The following is a 20,931-nucleotide window of genomic DNA, read 5'->3' as shown; positions in this document are numbered from 1 at the left end:
GTAGCATGATTCAAAATATATAGCTAGCTAGGTAGCTTGTAATTATTCTATAATTTCTGAATATGGGAAGGTTTTAATAGTGCAGATAATATATTGCCCCGAAAGCCTGATGTGATGTGTTACAAGCTAGCCTCCAACGAACCGATGTGAAAATGATCCATTGCTATGTTTCATCCTACGTTTATAATATTAAAAACTACATTTACACTCTGAATTTGGCAATAACACATACAGATTATGAAAGCAAAGACAGTGTTTTGTTAAAACCACATGAGCTAGCTAGCGAGAACCCCAATTCAGGATTTTTAACTGAGCTGTTCTTTATAATTGACACATTCCTTAATTAACAATTAACTTGTTAGTTTACATTTGGTTGATTGTCTAAACAACTGACACGATTGCCAGTTAGTTGCTCGTGTCCAACATTAGCTAGTGGGCTGATGTTGAAAGCACAGACTCTGCGTTGCGGACCCAATAATCGAATTTAACATTAAGGGGTACCGTCGCGTGTGCTCCCTCTCCGGCGCTCTAGGTCGCCATGCTCCCGCGTCTCAGTCGGACTGACAGGTTTCCCGCGCCTCAGCAAAGGTGACCGGTCTGATACTGATTCCCGGGATCGTCTTTTTGTTCGGCATCCTGCGGCTGTAGCATCGTGTTGGATAGGGGGTACTGTCACGTGTACTCCCTCTCCGACCTCTAGGTCACCAGGCAGCTCGTTATGGCGAACCCCTGTCACCATCGATACACGCACTTGCGCTCATCAGACTCACCTGGACTCCATCACTTCCCTGATCACTTTCCCTATATATTTCACTCCCTTTGGTTCCTTCCCCAGGCGTAATTGTTTATGTTCCTGTGTCAGTTCTGTGTGGTGTTCGTGTTTCTTATTTTTGCATAAAGTTGTGTTTATTTATTAACACACTCACTCCCTGAACTTGTTTCCCGACTCAGCGCACATCGTTACAATAAGTCAGAGAAAGAAATGTGTTGCAGGAAATTAGCTTAAAATACCTTAAAAGAAAATGACTCAAGTAAAATACTACTTGATTAAATGTAAAATATTAATTGTTTTTAAATATACTTAAGAGTCAAAAGTAAATGTAATTGCTAAAATTAAAATGTTTAAAAATCATTTAAAATTCCTTAAATTAAGCAAACCAGACGGCACAATTCTTATATATTTTTTATGGATAGCCAGGGGCAGACAACACTGAGACATCATTTACAAACAAAACATTTGTGTTTAGTGAGTCCTCCAGATTAGAGGCAGTGTCACGCCCTGGCCACAGAGAGGCTTTTTATTCTCTATTTTGGTTAGGCCAGGGTGTGACTAGGGTGGGCATTCTATATTATTTTCTCTATGTTTTTGTATTTCTTTGTTTGTGGCCGGGTATGGTTCTCAATCAGGGACAGCTGTCTGTCGTTGTCTCTGATTGAGAACCATACTTAGGTAGCTCTTGCCCACATGGGTTTTGTGGGTAGTTGTTTTCTGTTTTGTATCTGTACCAGACAGAACTGTTTCGGTTATTCTTTTTGTCATTTTCGTATTTAGTGTTCAGTTGCTAATAAATTAATTATGAACATGTACCACGCTGCACCTTGGTCCTCACCTTCTTCTCTTGAATGCCGTGACAGGCAGTAGTGATGACCAGGGATGTTATCTTGATAAGATTTCCCTGTCCTGCTAAGTACTCAAAATGAGTACTTTTGGGTCTCAGGGAAAATGTATGAAGTAAATAGTACATTATTGTCTTTCGAGTGGAGTAAAATTCAAAGTTGTCACCTGTTCCTTAACCCTTTAACCCTAAATCCTAACCCATAGCCTACCTAACATTAGCCTATCGTATCATATGAATTGTAATTCGGAACATATCATACAAAATTGATGGACATCCACAAATTAATACATACCATACAAAGAGTAACATATCATAAACAATGGAGATTTGGTTTTATGTACAGAATAATACGAAATGCTCTGAGACCAGGTTACAGCGACTCATAGGCTAGACCTAGAGCTGACAAGCCATTGGGCAAAAACTGGTTGAATCAATGTTGTTTCCACGTTATTTAAACAAAAATGTAAATGTGACAGTGACAGTCAGTGTTGTTTAAGATGAGGGAGGATGATTTTTTCATGAACTTTGCCTTATTTTAACAGCATATTGGATGACTGTCATTCGTATTCCATTCACCCAGCTAAATGTAACAGCGATAGGTTTAGGCTACTACACACTCAAACTTTCCCTATACCTATCATGAGGTTGCCAGAACCTAGCCTATGAATGAAAGTTTACAAAGTAGGTGCACACAGGTCGAGAGACACATTTGATGTGATAAACAGTGACACATGGACAGACATTGACATTCAATACCGCCTTGCACACTCTTGCTAGCATCTTAAGCCTTAGCCCCACCCATCTCTTTAAGGGTTGGTCCAACCGTTCTGTACTAACTTGCCAGCTACTTCCAGATATCTAAGAGAGAGAACAGCTCACTGAACATTACTCTCCCTAATGCTCTATCTGTGGTTTCTTGTTCAGAGCGCACACTGGAGGCTCTGGCCAAAAAGTAGGATTGTTCCGAAACCTCTGACCTCACAGCTACAGTCAAGCACCCAAGCTAACTGGCTAACATTGGCTAGCTACTTCCAGACACATAATGAGAGAACACCCCACTCTGACCATTTTACTCACCCTAGCAGAGCTGGTTAGGCTTTTTTCATGTTATCCAGAGCGTTGACTGTAACTGTGCTGCTGGCAACAACTGAATGACGCTTTGTTGCAAACGTTTACTGACACAGAACATATTCAACGGGTGTTGAGCTTTCAAAAATTCATCAGTTATTATGCGCTCTGGCACACTAAGATGAAAGTCCTTTGCTAATAAATGTAGCTAGATAGCTAACTATCATTTACATTTACATTGCCTTCTTGAATTATGCAGAGATGTGCATCATGAAGGTCTCGTCATTAATCTTGTTGGAAAGGGGAGAAATTGTGCTTTACATTGGTATTGATATTACAGTTGATCTGGAAGTATTACGTTTTTTGGGCGCAAAAATAAGGTCAATTGTAAGGACCAAGGTGATGTACAAAAGTGAGTGTTGGATAGTCATAGTCAGCTAGCTAAAATAGCATCCCTATGTTTGAGCAGGGTGTTTCAGTAGGCTAAACTAGCTAGCTGCATTTGCTAGCTAAATTAAACTGAAAGTGAAAATACAATGACGGAATCTGTCTCTCTCTATTTCTCTCTTTCTTCTCCTTCATTTAGGAAGAAATTAATTTGTTCAAAACTGTTCAACTATTTTCTTTCTCTCTCTTTGAGTCAACTACTCACCACACTTTATGCACTGCAGTGCTAGCTAGCTGTACATTATGATTTCAGAACTAGATTCATTCATTCATTCTCTGATCCTTTGATTGGGTGGACAGTTCATGCTGCAAGAGCTCTGATAGGTCAGAGGACATCCTCCTGAAGTTGTCAAAATGACTGTGTAAGTCTATGGAAGGGGGTCAGAACCATGAGCCTCCTAGATTTTGTATTGAAGTCAATGTACTCAGAGGACAGAAGCTAGCTGTCCTCCGGCTCTGCTACCCTACAGAGTGCTGTTGAGGCTACTGTAAACCTTCTTTGCAAAATAGTGTGTTTTAATAAATTATTCGGTGATGTGATTATATTTAGTAATGTTTTATCTAAAAAGGTTTACTTTTTAAATGTTGCATTTGTATTCCCTGAGGAGGATGGTCCCCCCCTTCCTCCTCTGACTCTACTGAAATGTGATGATGTTGAATCAACCTGGAAAATGTATTGGATTTGCAAAAAGTAATCAACTTGATTTTTTTTGTTGATTTCACGTTGAATTCATGTTAGTTGACAACTCAACCAAATGTAAATAAAAACTAGAAGTTGAACTGATGTCTGTGCCCAGTTGATAGAGATGGAGACACCGATAGCCTAATTTTAATGATCAATCTTGTCCAAATAATTCCAATAACTGACCAATGCAATACGTTTTGTAAGTGTACAATACAAAACGAATCCAACAAAAGAGCAATTTTATAAGCGGCCTTAATATGTTGACTTGTAATTGCAGTCACTTGCACACCACAAGTTACCTTGCAGAAATGTATATCCTGTTTTGATTTTCACGAGCCTAACTTTTATTTTTATTGTTATTGGGCTGAAGGAACAGTCAGTCGGTACAGGTTCCGTCGTCTTCGGCTATTCACGTTCAAGCGCAAAGTTGCATACGATTCTTGCGGGGATCTTGGTGTTCGCCTCCGCGTCATGCAGAAGGCAGATCTTTCAATCGGCAGTCAGTGGATGGATAAACTTTACGGTCTACATGGGATAAACCTGTAACCTCCACCGGGATGAATGGTAGGCTATTTCATATCGCTGATGTTTCATTACAATATTCTCCTGAATTTGAATGTGTTTAGAAACTTGCCAAATTGACATCTAATTTTGATTCAATTTTGGGCTATGACGCTTCTATCGGTGTTCCACTCCCGACAACTCATCGACAGACAGTCACAGGACAAGATAAAAGGGGCATTTTGTAATAAGGGATCCTGTCAATCATAATATTTTGGATTTTCCTCCACTAATTTACCGCGCAAGATGGATGCCAGCGACGGGCTATCAGAACACCACATGAATAAGTATTCACCCATTTGAACGCCACCTTAAAAGTGGGACTAAAGAGCGGGACACGTCGAGACGGGGCTGCGGTCGGAAAAGGGAATGAAGAAGCTCTCGGCAGGTGGAGGAGCGTCACTCTGCTGTCTACTGCTCCTGTGGGTCATCCACTCCCATCGCCTGAGAGAGGGTAAGTGCATAGCCTACATGATGCATGCCACGGTTACTCTACTTACTGTACGCGTTTATTCATGCAAGGAGATGGATCATTGTCTTGATACTGCTATACTGATATCTCAGTGTATAATTATAATTACAGAATAATGTTGTTTTGCTATGTTTTATTGCTTTTACATAAAATTACCCTCTCTTAGGGTTGGTATTGTAGACCTTTTGTATGGGTTTGTTAGGGATTATTTAAGTAGTAATACCCGAGAAGGTGGTATATGGCCAATATACCACAGCTAAGGGCTGTTCTTTCACAAGACCCAACGCTAGTGTCTGGAATCAGCCCTTAGCCGTGGTATATTGGCCATCTACACTCTTTGACAAAAAGGTGCTATTTAGAACCTAAAAGGGTTCTTCGGCTGTCCCCATAGGTAGAACCCTTTGAAGAACCCTTTTTGGTTCCAGGTAGAATCTTTTTGGGTTCCATCTAGGACCCTTTCCACAGAGGGTTCTGCATGGAACACAAAAGGTTTCTACGTGGAACCAAAAAGGGATTTCCCTTGAACCAAAAAGGGTTCTCCTATGGGGACAGCCGAAGAACCCTTTTGGAACCCTTTTTTTCTAAGAGTGTATCACAAACCTAGAGGTACCGTATTGCTATTTTAAACAGGTTACCACCACAATTACAACAGTAAATAAGTCATTTTGCATCATACCTGTGGTATATTGTCTGATATACCATGGCTTTTAGCGAAATCAGCATCCAGGACCCAAACTACCCAGTTTATAATTGTTGTTAGGCTACTCAAAAGATGAATATGGGAAGCACTACTACTGTCATGTATGCTTTAGACTATCCCTGGCTATGATGTAGCCTTTTCATTTTGCTATTAGGCCTACACTATTATTCTTCATCATGTGCCTTGTGATTTCATACTGGTTTGTACTCATTCCTTGCCATTCTATGACAGTAGTAGCCTTCCGTGTTGAATTATGTATGCGCTAGTGCAATTACACCTTCACTCGTCCACAGAATGGAAAGCAAAACCATGTTTCTCTCCGTTACCTCGGCAACGATTTGGAACTCCATAGTCATGTCTAAACGGAGAAGGACACCAACGCTTAGGAACTTGGTTATTCACTTATTACTACTGTGTTCATTTTCTTCTCTCTTCTCTCAAGGCAAATGCATACTATGTCCTCCTCAGCTCCTCATCTCTCAAACCAACAATATTTTATCCTTACATTCATTTCTTTGACCCGAAACACTTGACGAAAGGATGCTGTGTATGAGTCTGTTACAATCCTATTGTTCATTAATTTCCTTGTTACAGGCTGTAGAAACGAACCTATCAATTGAGTTTATTCTTTGTCAACCCACTCTAAAGACTTTATAGAGTATAGGCCTACATAAAGTCTGCATATAAACTATTATAATACTATATGCCATTTAGCAGATGCTTTTATCCAAAGCAACTTACAGTCATGCGTGCATACATTTTACGTATGGGTGGCCCCAGCAGTGGTCGAACACACAACATTTGCCATTGCAAGCGTGCTCTACCAACTAAACCACACAAGACCACTACATAGATCCTTCACAAATAATCTATATACTTTATTCAGACTCTATAAAGCCCTGAACTATGGAATACTATGCCCTACGATGCTGATCAAACCTGCAATTTGACCTTTTCTCTATGTAGCCCACAGTAGTTCAGTTTTGGGATAAATTACTAGAATTATATTCTCAACCAAACAAGAAGGATCCATCGTCACAAAGATGAGGACATCCTTGGGGCAGCCATGTTGATCTTTTGGAAACATTGTTTAGAATAAAGGTAGACAAACATTTTATGCCCACTGACTTCTCTTTCCTTTGATCCCAAGTCGACCACTTGCCTCTACCTCCTATGCACTTGTGGAGATCTGAAAGGATTAGATATGATATGGTAGTAGCTCCTAGCCTGACTCACGTGGTACACAGCGAGGGAGGGCCGTGACACACTGGACAGGAGTCCGTTTGTTGGTGCAATATTCCCACAAAAAACTGGCTTGAACTTTGATTGGTTCTCAACAAAAAAAATCCTGGAGGGTTGAGACTAGAGGTTGACCGATTAATCCGAATGGCCGATTAATTAGGGCCGATTTCAAGTTTTCATAACAATCGATAATCAGCATTTTTGGACACCGATTATGGCCGATTACATTGCACTCCACGAGGAGACTGCGTGGCAGGCTGACTACCTGTTATGCGAGTGCAGCAAGCTAGCATTAAACGTATCTTATATCAATCTTAACATAATCACTAGTTAACTACACATGGTTGATGATATTACTAGTTTATCTAGCTTGTCCTGCGTTGCATATAATCGATGCGGTGCCTGTTAATTTGTCATTGAATCACAGCCTAATAACAGGGTTATTTAACAAGCGCATTCGTGAAAAAAGCACTTTCGTTGCACCAATGTGTACCTAACCATAACCATCAATGCCTTTCTTAAAATCAATACACAAGTATATATTTTTAAATCTGCATATTTAGTTAATATTGTCTGCTAACATGAATTTCTTTTAACTAGGAAAATTGTGTCACTTCTCTTGCGTTCCGTGCAACAGAGTCAGGGTATATGCAGCAGTTTGGGCCGCCTGGCTCGTTGCGAACTGTGTTAAGACCATTTCTTTCTAACAAAGACCGTTATTAATTTGCCAGAATTTGCCATAATTATGACATAACGTTGAAGGTTGTGCAATGTAACAGCAATATTTAGACTTATGGATGCCACCCGTTAGATAAAATACGGTTCCGTATTTCACTGAAAGAATAACCGTCTTGTTTTCAAGATGATAGTTTCAGGATTTGACCATATTGATGACCTAAGGCTCGTATTTCTGTGCGTTATTATAATTAAGTCTATGATTTGATAGAGCAGTCTGACTGAGCGATGGTAGGCAGCAGCAGGCTCGTAAGCATTCATTCAAATAGCACTTTCGTGCATTTGCCAGCAGCTCTTCGCTGTGCTTCAAGCATTGCGCTGTTTATGACTTCAAGCCTATCAACTTCCGAGATTAGGCTGGCAATACTGAAGTACCTATTAGAACATCCAATATTCAAAGGTACATGAAATACAAATGGTATAGAGAGAAATATTCCTAGAATAACTACAACCTAAAACTTCTTACCTGGGAATATTGAAGACTCATGTTAAAAGGAACCACCAGCTTTCGTATGTTCTCATGTTCAGAGCAAGGAATTTAAACATTAGCTTTCTTACATGGCACATATTGCACTTTTAATTTCTTCTCCAACACTTTGTTTTTGCATTATTTAAACCAAATTGAACATGTTTCATTATTTATTTGAGACTAAATAGATTTTATTGATGTATTATATTAAGTTAAAATAAGTGTTCATTGTTCATTCAGTATTGTTGTAATTGTCATTATTACAAATATATATATAAAAATTGTCCGATTAATATCGTATCGGCTTTTTTTGGCCCTCCAATAATCGGTACCGGTATCGGCGTTGAAAATTCATAATCGGTCCACCTCTAGTTGAGACCTCTCGTTGTTAGAACATCCAACAGTTGTATTGGAAGTGGGAGGCGCTTGGGGGCTGTGTGTGGTTGTCCATGTGGTTGTTTGAATGAGAGAGACATAGAGGAGAATCAATCAGTAAAAAAGCCCAGCCCCCTTCATTATCGATGCATTATGCCAACAACACCAAGGAGCCTTTCTGGACTCCGAAGTCAGGAAGACTTAGAGTTTGAAGTCAGCCAGTCTAAGTAGCTCCAACTTGCCCTCTGATTGACTAGAACTCTATCCATGTCCAATCCTCTCAGAACATCACACGTCCATAGAGGCTAGTATAGAGGTTGATTTGATTTGGGATTAGGGCGCTCCTCCAGCATTTGAAGTCTTCTGAACTTTCCCATCACTCAAGTCAGATACCTCTTAGATAGTGTGGACATAAATTCACCTCCACTTCACTATTGTTAGAATGTGCACAAACACTACATAACCAAAAGTATGTGGACACCTGCTCGTTAACATCTCATTCCAAAATCATGAGCATTAATATGGATTAATATGGAGTTGGTCCCCCCTTTGCTGCTATAACAGCCTCCACCCTTTTGGGAAGACTTTCCACCACATGTTGAAACATTGCTGCTGGGACATGCTTCCATTCAGCCACAAGAGCTGATGTTGGGAAATTAGGTCTGGCCTGCAGCTGTGTTACAATTCATCCCAAAGGTGTTTGATGGGGTTGAGGTCAGGGCTCTGTGCAGGCCAAGTTCTTCCACACCAATCTCGACAAGCCATTTCTGTATGGACCTCCCTTTGTGCATTGTCATGCTGAAACAGGAAAGAGCCTTCCCTAAACTGTTGCCACAAAGTTGGAAGCACAGAATCGCCTAGAATGTCATGCTGTAGCGTTAAGAATTCCCTTCGCTGGAACTAAGGGGCCTAGCACGAACCATGAAATAAAAAATCATTATTCCTCATCCACCAAACTTTACAGTTGGCACTATGCATTCGGGCAGGTAGCGTTTTCCTGGCATCCACCAAACCCAGATTAGTCCGTCGGACTGCCAGATTGTGAAGCGTGATTCATCCCTGACCATATTTCCACTGCTCCAGAGTCCAATGGCGTCAAGCTTTCCACCACTCAAGCTAAAGCTTGGCATTGCGCATGGTTATCTTAGGCTTGTGTGCAGCTGCTCGGCCATCGAAACCTATTTCTTGAAGCTCCCGACAAACATTTCTTGTGCTGACGTTGCTTCCAAAGGCAGTTTGGAACCCGGTAGTTAGTGTTGCAACCGAGGACAGAAAATTATTACTCGCCTCCCACCTTAGCACGTGGCAGTCCCATTCTGTGAGCTTGTGTGGTCTACCACTTCGCAGTTGAGCCGTTGTTGCTCCTAGACAACTTCACAATAACAACACTTAAGGTAGACCGGGCAGCTCTAGCAGGGCAGAAATAACACAGCTACTCAGTGCTCCTAGGGCCCATCTCCAACTCCCCCGGAGGCCCCTGGAAGCCCCTAGATGCCTAACAAAGAGAATGTGAGGGAAAAATTATTTATTCATCTTATTTGTTGGATATGTAACAATTATTTACTTAAAGTACAGTAAGATATTTCTGTCCTGCTAATGCTGTGTTTTATGGTCTCTAGCACCCTGCAGCTAGTCTGTGTGTTGAGGACATGGGTTCTACTAGAGAGAGCTTGAAGCTGACAATTTACTTGTGTTGGTGATAAAACCTAAAGGCTAGCATTCTATAAGACAAGATGTGGTGTGTGTGACACAAGATAGAGAGAGCCTGGAAGAGTTAAGAACAATGCCTCATTGTCTCATCTTCCTGGCATCTGGGACACTAAGTAAAATACCATCCTGTGTAGATAACCAAGGTGGCTTATGGGAAGGTTAGAAGTCACTGACGAAACAATCTTGGTATCAGCTATATAAAATCTGTGCATCGTCTGTAAAGGCTAGACTCTCAGCCTAACAGTCAGTCAAGACTGGTGGGCTGACGGTTTCATTATGGCAATAATCAATCAATATTAAATAAAGATGATTGTTTGAAGAAATGACCAAGACCGAGTCTCTCTCAGTACTGAATTTCCACGACAAGAGGTATTTGGTCTTGGGTGCCGGGCCGGTCATGAATCCTGCCACGACTGGCTGCATCGCATCCCCTCTATAACGGCGCCATCCGTCACAGTGGCAGGGACAGGAAATCAAAGTGCAGTAGCCTGTCCGGCTCACACGATTGGGCCCCAGCCCCACACTAATGGATTGCCTGTCAAGCCTCTCTCTACCCTCGCCAGGTTATTCAACGATACATTCGGAGATTTCTGTATTTCCCTCACCGGAGCCAATTCCTCCAGTTGTTCAGTGGACCAGCAGCTCCCCTCTCTTCATTTTGTTAACCTCAGCACCTTTGTTTTGGACGTGTGTTCGAGGACAGGGTGGAGATAGAGAGATGTTCTCTGATTAATGAGGTGGAGGTAGTTGTTGTTCTGACTATATCGGCATCGTAAGGTGGTGATGATGGAATGGTAAGTTTGTCACTTTAGCTGTGTGCTGTAGCCTACTATGTCCAGCCTACTAAGTCAATTTCAAGCTATCAGCTCAATGTAAAATGCTTTGTAAAGTTTATAGAGAGATTTCAGTCTTCTCCGGCAGCTCAGTTCAGTGGTGACAAGTCACAGTGAGGATGATTTTGATGTAAGTAAACCACTTCTCCTGTTTTGAAGTCGTATACCTACGGGGATGTTTATGGAAAAATGAAAATGTTTTTACAGCAAAATCAATCAAGGCCCATATTTTACAGCTCCCTGAATAGGAATTCTATTTTGCAGCAACTGTTTGCCTCCCTTGCGGTTGAGTTTGTAGTTATTTTCTACGTGGAGTGCATTGGAGTTTAAAATTCTTGATGTTATGGAGAGTGTGGGTGGAAAGTGTAAATATTATCAGTAATTGTCCTTGTCTTTTCCTTCCATAGTATTTTTTAAGTAATTTTATTCCACGAAAGGCGCTCCTTCCTGCATTTTAAAGGGTTAGGTTACCCAAATTACTTAATAACAAAAATGCCTCCTTACCTAAGAAAATAAGTGTATTGCAATCCACAATCTGGGCTTAGACTACCTTTCAGAAACAAGCATTGATGACCAAAAACCAAAGAGAATGAATGGCCCCAGCATGCTCTTGGGCGTTATGAGTAGGGGTAAATCCCTTTGAATTTAATCACGTTTTGACAACACTCCTTTTGATTTGAACAAAACCTTCCGTACATATTTGCCCAAGTGCACTTAAAGTTACTTATTGGATCTGAATGCCAAAACATTCAAGAGATAAAAGTACTCCAAGTTGATCCCTTTTGTATACCCTTCAATACCATGAGATATTCATGTCTTCATCACTGGAAAATATAAATGTTGAGATTTATGTTATTTAAAGCTTACAAACAGGGTTGTCAAACTATCCTATAATTTCTTGAAATAAACTGATGTTTTTCATATTTGCATATGTTGTAGCTTGATCCTATTTCATCTGATGTTTTTGACTAAGATGGTTGGAGGTCTAGACATCAGAGAATGTTGACTTAAATGGGAATATCTGTTGTTTTAAAATAAACTGTCAATCCTCTATAGGAAACCTGTTGAAATCCCAGAAATATAGATAATAGATAGACATTAACATTTAAGTTGACATTGATCAATGGATGGACTGATGGCCATCTTTGTGGCAGTAATTAGAAGTTACAATTTCAATGGTGTACCAGCTAAATTGCAGGGATAGGTCCATTCTATTAATTATATTTCTATGATTGAAATGACACACACTGCATTGAACAACATGTTGTGTCTCAACCGATGGTGGCAAAACACAAAAACCTCAGATGATGTACATGCTACAACACATGAGAATATGAAAAAATCGAAGCCTACGCATTTCTTTTTATAACTGCCCATACCATAACCCCACCGCCACCATGGGGCATTCTGTTCACAATGTTTACATCAGCAAACCGCTCGACCACACAACGCCATACACATGGTCTACGGTTGTGAGGCTGGTTAGACCTACTGCTAAATTCTCTAAATTACGTTGGAGGCGGCTTAAGGTAGAGAAATGAACATTTAATTATTTGGCAACTGCTCTGGTGGACATTCCTGCTGTCAGCATGCCAATTGCACGCTCCCTCAACACTTGAGATTTCTGTGGCATTGTGTTGTGTGATAAAACGGCACATTTAAGCGTCACATTTTATTGTCCCCAGCACAAGGTGCATCTGTGTAATGATCATGCTGTTTAATCAGCTTCTTGATATGCCTGTCAGGTGGATGGATTATCTTGGCAAAGGAGAAAGGCTCACTAACTGGGATGTAAACAAATGTATTCATAACATTTGAGAGAAATAACCTTTTGTGCAAATGGAACATTTCTGGGATAATTTATTTCAACCGTTTTACCTTCCAGTGATGAAGACATGGATGTCTCATGGTAGTGTGGGGTATGCAAATGGTCAACTTTGATCACCTTTATCTCCTTAATATTCTGGCATTCAGGTCCAGAAAGTAACTTGCTGACCACTTCTTCTATGGGCAAATACATATGGGAAGTTTTGTTTAAAACAAAAGGGATGCTGTCAAAAAGTGATTGACTTCAAATGGATTTACCTGTAGGCTATGAGAACATACTCTTATTTTCATTCACAAATCACCCCAAAATAAATCCAGTGACCCAGCATAAATCCAGTGACTCCCCAATATCCAAATTTTTGCCACCCATGAGTGAGAAACCTACATACCAAGTATAGGCCATATATTTGTGTTCATTTTGAAGAAAATAGCAATAGTGTGGAACATAGCTGTTCAGATCCCAGTCCCAACTACTTACAGGACAATTTGTGCTTTTGGTATTTGTCCAGTAGGTTTCCTCGATGAGAAAGCCCAAACAATTCCCAACTCAGCAAGTAGAGGTCTTAGGACAAACTAAAACACTCAAAGATATAGGTTATGCTACGTACTCCAAACTGTATCAGTCATGCGTGTGTCCTGTTCTGGATTATTCAGCAGGAGTGTGGGGTGCTAAGAGGTACTGTATTTTAAAAACAAACAAGTTCATAACAGAGAACTACGTTACTCTTTAGGTGTCCACAAGTTTGCACCTATTCTTGCAATAACTGGGGACACGGGCTGGGAACCCTGTGAGGTGAGGTGGAACGCATGTATGGCAGACTTTGGTATAGACTGTTGGATATGCCAACTGCCAGAATAGCTAGTAAAGTTTTTCAAAGAAATAGAGAATGAAACACATTTTATCCTCTATTGACCTTTCTACCATGATATACGCTTGCTCTTATTCCAGAAAGCACACCAGATATGCCCTAGCATTATGTGGCTCTTGCTCAGCGCAAACTGTCTCTAACCAGAATAGAAAGAGTGGGAGGCCCCGGTGCACAATTGAGCAAGAGGACAAGTACATTTGAGTGTCTAGTTTGAGAAACAGATGACTCACCAGTCCTCAACTGGCAGCTTCATTAAATAGTACCAGCAAAACACCAGTCTCAACGGCAACAGTGAAGAGGCCACTCCAGGATGCTGGCCTTCTAGGCAGCAAATGTACTTGTCCTATTGCTCAGTTGTGCACCGGGGCCTCCCACTCCTCTTTCTATTCTGGTTAGAGCCAATTTGCGCTGTTCTGTGAAGGGAGTAGTACACAGCGTTGTACCAGATCAGTTTCTTGGCAATTTCTCCCATGGAATTTCTCCCATGGAATAGCCTTCATTTCTCAGAACAAGTATAGACTGAATAGAAGAATAGACTGATGAGTTTCAGAAGAAAGTCCTTTGTTTCTGGCCATTTTGAGCCTGTAATCAAACCCACAAATGCTGATGCTCTAGATACTTAACTAGTCTGAAGGCCAGTTTTATAGCTTCTTTAATCAGCTCAACAGTTTTCAGCTGTGCTAACATAATTCCAAAAGGGTTTTCTAACGATCAATTAGCCTTTTTAAATGATAAACTTGGATTAGCTAACACGAGGTGCCAATGGAACACAGGAGTGATGGTTGCTGATAATGGGCCTCTGTATGCCTCTATATGCAGATATTCCATAAAAAATCAGCTGTTTCCAGCTACAATAGTCATTTAAAACATTAACACTGTAATTCGGATCAATTTGATGTTATTTTAATTGACAAAAAAGTGTTTTTCTTTCAAAAACAAGGACATTTCTAAGTGACCCCAAACTTTTGAAAGTTAGTGTATGTGTATATACAGTATGCAGTGTGTATGTATACAGTGTGTATATATGCAGTGTGTATGTATATATGTAGGTACATTATTTTACTGCTCTAGGGATGTAATCCAAACTTTTGAACCATAGTGTATGTGTATGTATACAGTGTGTATGTATACAGTGTGTATGTATGTATATTATTTTACTGCTCTAGGGATGTAATTATCGTTTGGATAACATTATTTAGTTTTTTTTTTCACTCTATGTGATGTGCAATGCAGAGAAAGCCGGAAGAAGAATGATCATTTAACGTCGGAAGGGATCGTTCCCAAATGGGAACCCTAACCCATCATCAGGAATGTTTGTTTGTGTCAATTAATCCCATAAGGGATGGGTTGCCAAATGGCGATTTGACACGAAAACAAAATGCCATTCATTCATAAAATTTAATTCAGTAGAAAATTATAATATATATATTTTTAAGTTTCTAAAACAAAAAGACTATTACTAAATACCAAAGGTGGAAGTAAATGTAATGTATTGTGCACCATAACATTTTATTGGCCTAATCCTAGAATTTCATGTAGAATCCCTATTAGTTCAATAGGATCTCTTTGGGCATAGTTGTGAAGATTTGCCATTTTACTTTTAAAATGTATTACCTTTTATTGTGGTATAACCCGCTTCCATTACCCGGGGATGCAACACTTTATAATAACTTTAAAAATAAAGAAAAACCCTTACATCTTTTGACCGGTAGTGTATATATTTGTTCTGCACAACCACTGCAGTGAATAATAGAGTATCTAAATATAGTAATACTTCTATAGTATTATATAGGTTATTTTCTTCATCTTCTTTATCAGGCTTTCGGAAAGGTTTGTAGTTGAATCTGTGCTTGAAATTCAATACTTAACTGAGGTATCTTACAGATGATGTATGTATGGGGGACAGAGGAAGGCTTAGTCATTCAAAAATCATATTTTCTCACAGAGTGAGTCCATGTAATTTATTATGTGATTTGTTAAGTCACATATTACTCATTAACTAATTTAGGCTTGCCTAAAAAAGGTGCTGAATAATTACTGAATCACTATACTTTAGTTATGAATTTTGTATTTATTAACAAGACAAAATAGAAGGATCTAAATACTTCTGAAAGGCACTGTATATTGTCCAAGTTACTGCATTCATCAGCTCAGAAAAATGCTTCTGGTTGTGGGTGTGTGGTTTTGATTGTCTTACTTTTACATAACATCACATATTCATCAACTCTGAAAATGCTTCTGGTTGTGGGTGTGTGGTTTCAATTGCCTCACTCAAATAACATCACTGCAACTACATTGCTGAGTCCCATGATTTCAACATAGGAATGAGACTAAGACATTGTCACACATGCAGATTAAGTTACATCGTGCTAGTTTGAGCTGCAGCCAGCCAGGTCAAAACAAAAATTTGTGCATTAATAAAAAATATCTGATTTTAAGCCATAGGTAAAACATGTTTTTGATCCCATACCTTTTGCAGTATACAGTTTTGGAGTATACAGTATTTACAGAATATTGAATTATTGAAACTTAAAAGTCATACAATAAGTTTACACAAAAATATTGCACATTTGAAATCACACTGCGCTGTGAATTTGCTATGAGGTTTGTGTGTGTGTGCATGTGTGTGTGTGTGTGTGTGTGTGTGTGTGTGTATATGTATCCATGCATCTCTGTAAGTGGGTACGTTTGTTTGTATGTGACTCAGTGATAAGGTCATTTTCCCAGGAAGAGCTAGTCACTCTCCTCGGTAGCGGGTGCCAGCGCCTGTAGATGTCATCTGTGATGGAAACCAGAGCGTGGGCCCCCTGCCATCCCTCACTCTGTGGCCCGCCGTAAGTGCATTTCATAATCTGAAATAGAGGCGAGACCAAGCTTCTCCGTGCCACCGAGTGACGAAAACCCCCTGTCGTATGAATTAACTCCTGCTCCTCGTGATGGAATGGGCTGCAGTGGCTTAGGGCACATTAAGAAGCCTGTAATCCTCCGCACTGTCTCCCTCCATCTCTCCCTCCATCTCTCTCCCTCCTCCCTCTCTCCTCTAAGCTTATCACATGTGGTCCCATTCATCTGGTTGCTGTTGAATCATGGGGAGAACATTGATATCAAATGGCACAGCCGTAACCTCCAGGAGTGGGGGACTTGCTGGATGTTTGTGTGTGGAGGGGGGGTGTGAGACTATTATGTGTCCGAATACTCATACTTGCATCCTAAATAGTAAGCCATTTTAGAATGCAAAAAATGAAGTTTAATAGTATGTGACATTTAGAAAATGAAGTCTACTTTATGTAGTGTTTGAGAGATAAGCAGCAAGTTATTCCTGGTTAAAATGGTATGCACGTGTTCAGTACGTTATATTGGAAATATGTATCTGATTGGATGCGCATAGTTTTATTGGCAGGCCTCATTGGTTGTTGGCCAAGGTATTCAATTGTGTTTCCTTTGAGCGGGTGCAGATGGACTCGGCCTGGAACCTGCTATGTAGTATCTACTGTCATCTTGGAAATAAACCTCTTGGTGATGTTAATGCTTTTTACTGTCGAGTTCCTCTTTACAACAACTACAAATAACCCGCTTCCATTACCCGGGGATGCAACACTTTAAATGCCCAGATGTCATAATCATTTCGGCTTTGACAACAGCTGATCAATTAGATATGGGGATGCAGCACACTGCATTCCAATGCATTGGAAGAGGGGCTGCGAGTTTTGAAAGCTATATCTCCAAGTAAACAACAAAACAACTTGGAAGATGGCGAATAGCGAAGCTTCTGTGGTGGTGTAAGTCGTTTTTATTTGTCCTTTTTTAAAACCAAAGTGGATTTATTTTCTAATTGAAAAGTGTTTTTTGTTTACATGATATTTGTACATGTTATGTTGGTGTGTGTTTTACGTTCAACATTTCAACAACAAACAATGACACTCGCACATCTGAGCTATCTTGTTGCAGGTGCATGGTAACACTTTATATACGTAGATTTGTTTTTTTTACCTGCTCTTGCTAGTATCACTTTTTTATTCAAGCTTACGTTTCGGCCTCTTGGCCTTCATCAGAGCTTTCTGCTCTTTGTTCTCTTATGAACGAAATTAAGCATCTTTGGTATAGTAATAATATTAACGTTTTACCGGTACCGCATACCCCCACTACCCCTGTTTGAACTGCATTGTGGGATGAGCTGAAATAATGCCTCAAGCCAGGAAGTAGAGCTGGAAGTTAACCTTCATGGAGCAACCTTGTTCATCTTAATATTTAATTTCTGGCAAAGACATAAAGAAGCACCCCATGACCTAAAATTTGAGCAAGGGAATATTCCATTGATTCCACTGTGCATGGCAGCTCAATCATGCGCAGCTGAAGTATTTTGAAATAAAACAAATGCTATTTGAATGCAGGTCTGGATGAGAGCTTCTGCTGAATGACTGTAACGTAACATAGACGGTGTCTGAAATGGCATCTTATTCAATTCAACGGTCTAAAGTAGTGCACTGCATAAGGAGTGTAGGATGCCATTGAAGACAGACAATGTAATGGACTCTTCCTTTGTTGTCTCTGCAGGCCAGTTGGCTGTGGGCACCTGTGAGATTGTGATGCTCAACAGAGACAGCAGCGTGCCCAGATGCACCATCGCCCGTCAGACTGCCCGCTGTGCCTGCAGGAGAGGCCAGATCGCTGGCACCACGAAGGCCAGGCCAGCCTGCGTCGACAGTAAGTGTCAACAATTGGGGTTAGTTTTCAGAAATCCTCATTGGAGGATTTTGGATTTCATGCTTATTCCCTGGTTCTAGGAATCTACCAACTGGGATTTCTGGAAAACTAGGTAATTTTGCAACCCTAGCTGTATCTCTCCATGGTCATCTTCATCTTACATGGAGATACCCACACTTGACCACCCCCCTGCCCCAGTCCGCACTGCTCTGCAGTACATAAACAACAGGACATTTCTGGCGTATCTGGTACCACACAGTCTTTGTAATACTGTCTCTGGCTCCTGCGATGCTAATTAACCAAGAGAGAACTATGATTATAGAATAAGGAAATTGATTATTATTGGCTGCTAGAGTTGTAATGGTTCACTGTGCTGGCCGTGCTGCTGCTCCAGTTTCAACTGTTCTGCCTGTGATTATTATTATTTGACCATGCTGGTCATTTATGAACACTTGAACATCTTGGCCATGTTCTGTTATAATCTCCACCCGGCACAGCCAGAAGAGGACTGCCCACCCCACATAGCCTGGTTCCTCTCTAGGTTTCTTCCTAGGTTTTGGCCTTTCTAGGGAGTTTTTCCTAGCCACCGTGCTTCTACACCTGCATTACTTGCTGTTTGGGGTTTTAGGCTGGGTTTCTGTACAGCACTTTGAGATATCAGCTGATGTACGGAGGGCTATATAAATACATTTGATTGGATTTGATTCACCAAACCCATGGTTAGGTACGTATTGCGGTTTTGGAGTCACGGTTCGGTTTCAGTACAGATGAAAAATGAAATGCCAATGTTCAGCATTCACAATGTTCCTTGCATAGTCTGTTGTGACCAGATTGTTATGTTGGGCCTCACAAGTTTCCACTCTGATGCTGCATTTGTAACCATGTGGGAGGTGGGGAATTTACCAGTTGTGAAGTCTTAAATACCAGTCGGATGCATTCATGTGATTTGAACTCTTTGGGAAATGCTGATTGGCTAATTGCCAACAAGCTGTGTCAACCATAAACTAAAAGTACAGCTATCATCCTTGAAAACAAATTATAGAGTTCAAAAACCACATTAATAGATTGCTTTTTATAAATAATGTTTTGTTGCATTTAACTGTTGAAAATGCCGATATCGTGTCCATTTCCTTAGCAGGTGATGTCAGAGATCACTGTGGGAGAAGTGGGTGCTCAGGATGATCGTTTCATGTTTTAATGTCAGATGGACAAATACAGTGAAATGCCTTTCTTGCAAACTCAAAACCAAACAATTCAATAATCAAATAAGAATGGAATACTAGAAAAATGTGGAAGCTCACCCCCTACCCCTTACCCTAACCCCTATCCTTAAACATAACCAGAGACCATCCTAGAGAAATGAATGACACTCGGGTGTGTCCCATTTACTCTTTATGATTTCCCTGTTAAAAGAGGTGCGTTTTCTGTTCTACTTTGCAGAAGCTTGACTTGTTTATCGTGTGTGGTTTTTTCCTGAGTGAGTTTTTGAGACTTAGTGTTTGTTGTTTTTCATGTGTACTGTGATCCTGCAACTACCGTTTCTCAGTAAAGTATTATGTTCATCCTTAACCACTGATTCCTCATCTGGTCCCTCCTCTACTCCTGGGTCCAACCTCACCACATCACAGTAAGCTTCTGCCTCAACATGGTCCCAGCAGAGATCACCCACATCCAGAATGCTAAAACCCACCAAGGAACACCGCTGGGGCGGCAGCAAGAACAACTCCCTTCGGGCACTTACAGATTCCCTCTTACAGATTACCTGGCCCAACCCAGGAGGAGCCAATGCCCAAGTCTCATCGCCCAGTGCTAAAAGCGTCGCCGTAGTTCCTCCAGAGAACCTGCACCGGGAACCCAAGATCCCAGCCCCCGAGTGCTATGGCGGCCAGCCGGGAGGATGCAAGGGGGTTCCTCACTCAGCGTTCTCTGGTGTTCGAGCTACCGTCTCCTCGTTCCATACCGATCGAGTCATGATCTCCTACATCATCACTCTACTCTCAGGCCAGGCCCTTGCGTGGGCAACAGCGATGTGGGAATAGCAGCCACCATCCTACAGTTCCATATTAGCCTTCACTGCTGAGCTGCGACGAGTCTTCAACCACTCAGTCGGCGGAAGAGAAGCGGCAAGCAGACAGTTCAACCTCCGCCAAGGGTCCAGACAAGTCGCCCACTTCGCCATTGAGTTCTTCACCCTCGCCGCAGAGAGTGGGTGGAATACTGAGGCACCAGGGTCTGTCTAACTCCATCAAGGAAGAACTGACCGCTCGGGACGTGGGAGAGGACCTCGACTCCCTGTTAATGCTGAACATCAGGATTGACAACTGGATCCGAGAACGTGTGAGACAGCGCCTTTTTGACACCAAAAACTCTGGTTTCCGGAGCACCCCAGCCTAGCAATTAGGAGCCCAGGCAGCTGGGACGCACAAGTCTGAGCCCACAGGAACATGACAGGTGCATGCGCGGCGGCTGCTGCCTCTAATGCGAAGGTCTTGGCCATCTCCGTTCTACATGCCCAGAGTTGACGGGAAATGCCGGGGCTCACCAGGACAAGCTGTGCAGTTAGACCCCAGCTACCCGTTCACCGTCCAATACTACCCACAACCCTCCATTGGAAC

The 20,931-nt window shown here is 41.2% G+C and overlaps 1 protein-coding gene across 1 annotated transcript in view; it reads left to right on the top strand.

The window, feature by feature from the left end:
* Positions 1-4,214: 4,214 nt before the first annotated feature.
* Positions 4,215-20,931, top strand: part of LOC112221380 (chemokine-like protein TAFA-5) — a 51,889-nt gene continuing 35,172 nt past the window's right edge. The window contains exons 1-2 of the mRNA XM_024383532.2: positions 4,215-4,834; positions 18,167-18,316. Of these exons, the coding sequence (XP_024239300.1) occupies positions 4,750-4,834; positions 18,167-18,316 (235 nt within the window). The 5' untranslated portion in view covers positions 4,215-4,749. The remainder of the gene's footprint in view (positions 4,835-18,166; positions 18,317-20,931) is intronic.

The sequence above is a fragment of the Oncorhynchus tshawytscha genome, linkage group LG22 (genome assembly GCF_018296145.1).
Source record: "Oncorhynchus tshawytscha isolate Ot180627B linkage group LG22, Otsh_v2.0, whole genome shotgun sequence".
In the NCBI taxonomy this organism is placed as follows: Eukaryota; Metazoa; Chordata; class Actinopteri; order Salmoniformes; family Salmonidae; genus Oncorhynchus; species Oncorhynchus tshawytscha.
The sequence above is the reverse complement of the archived record's forward strand: the minus strand, read 5'-3'. Positions and strand labels throughout refer to the sequence as shown.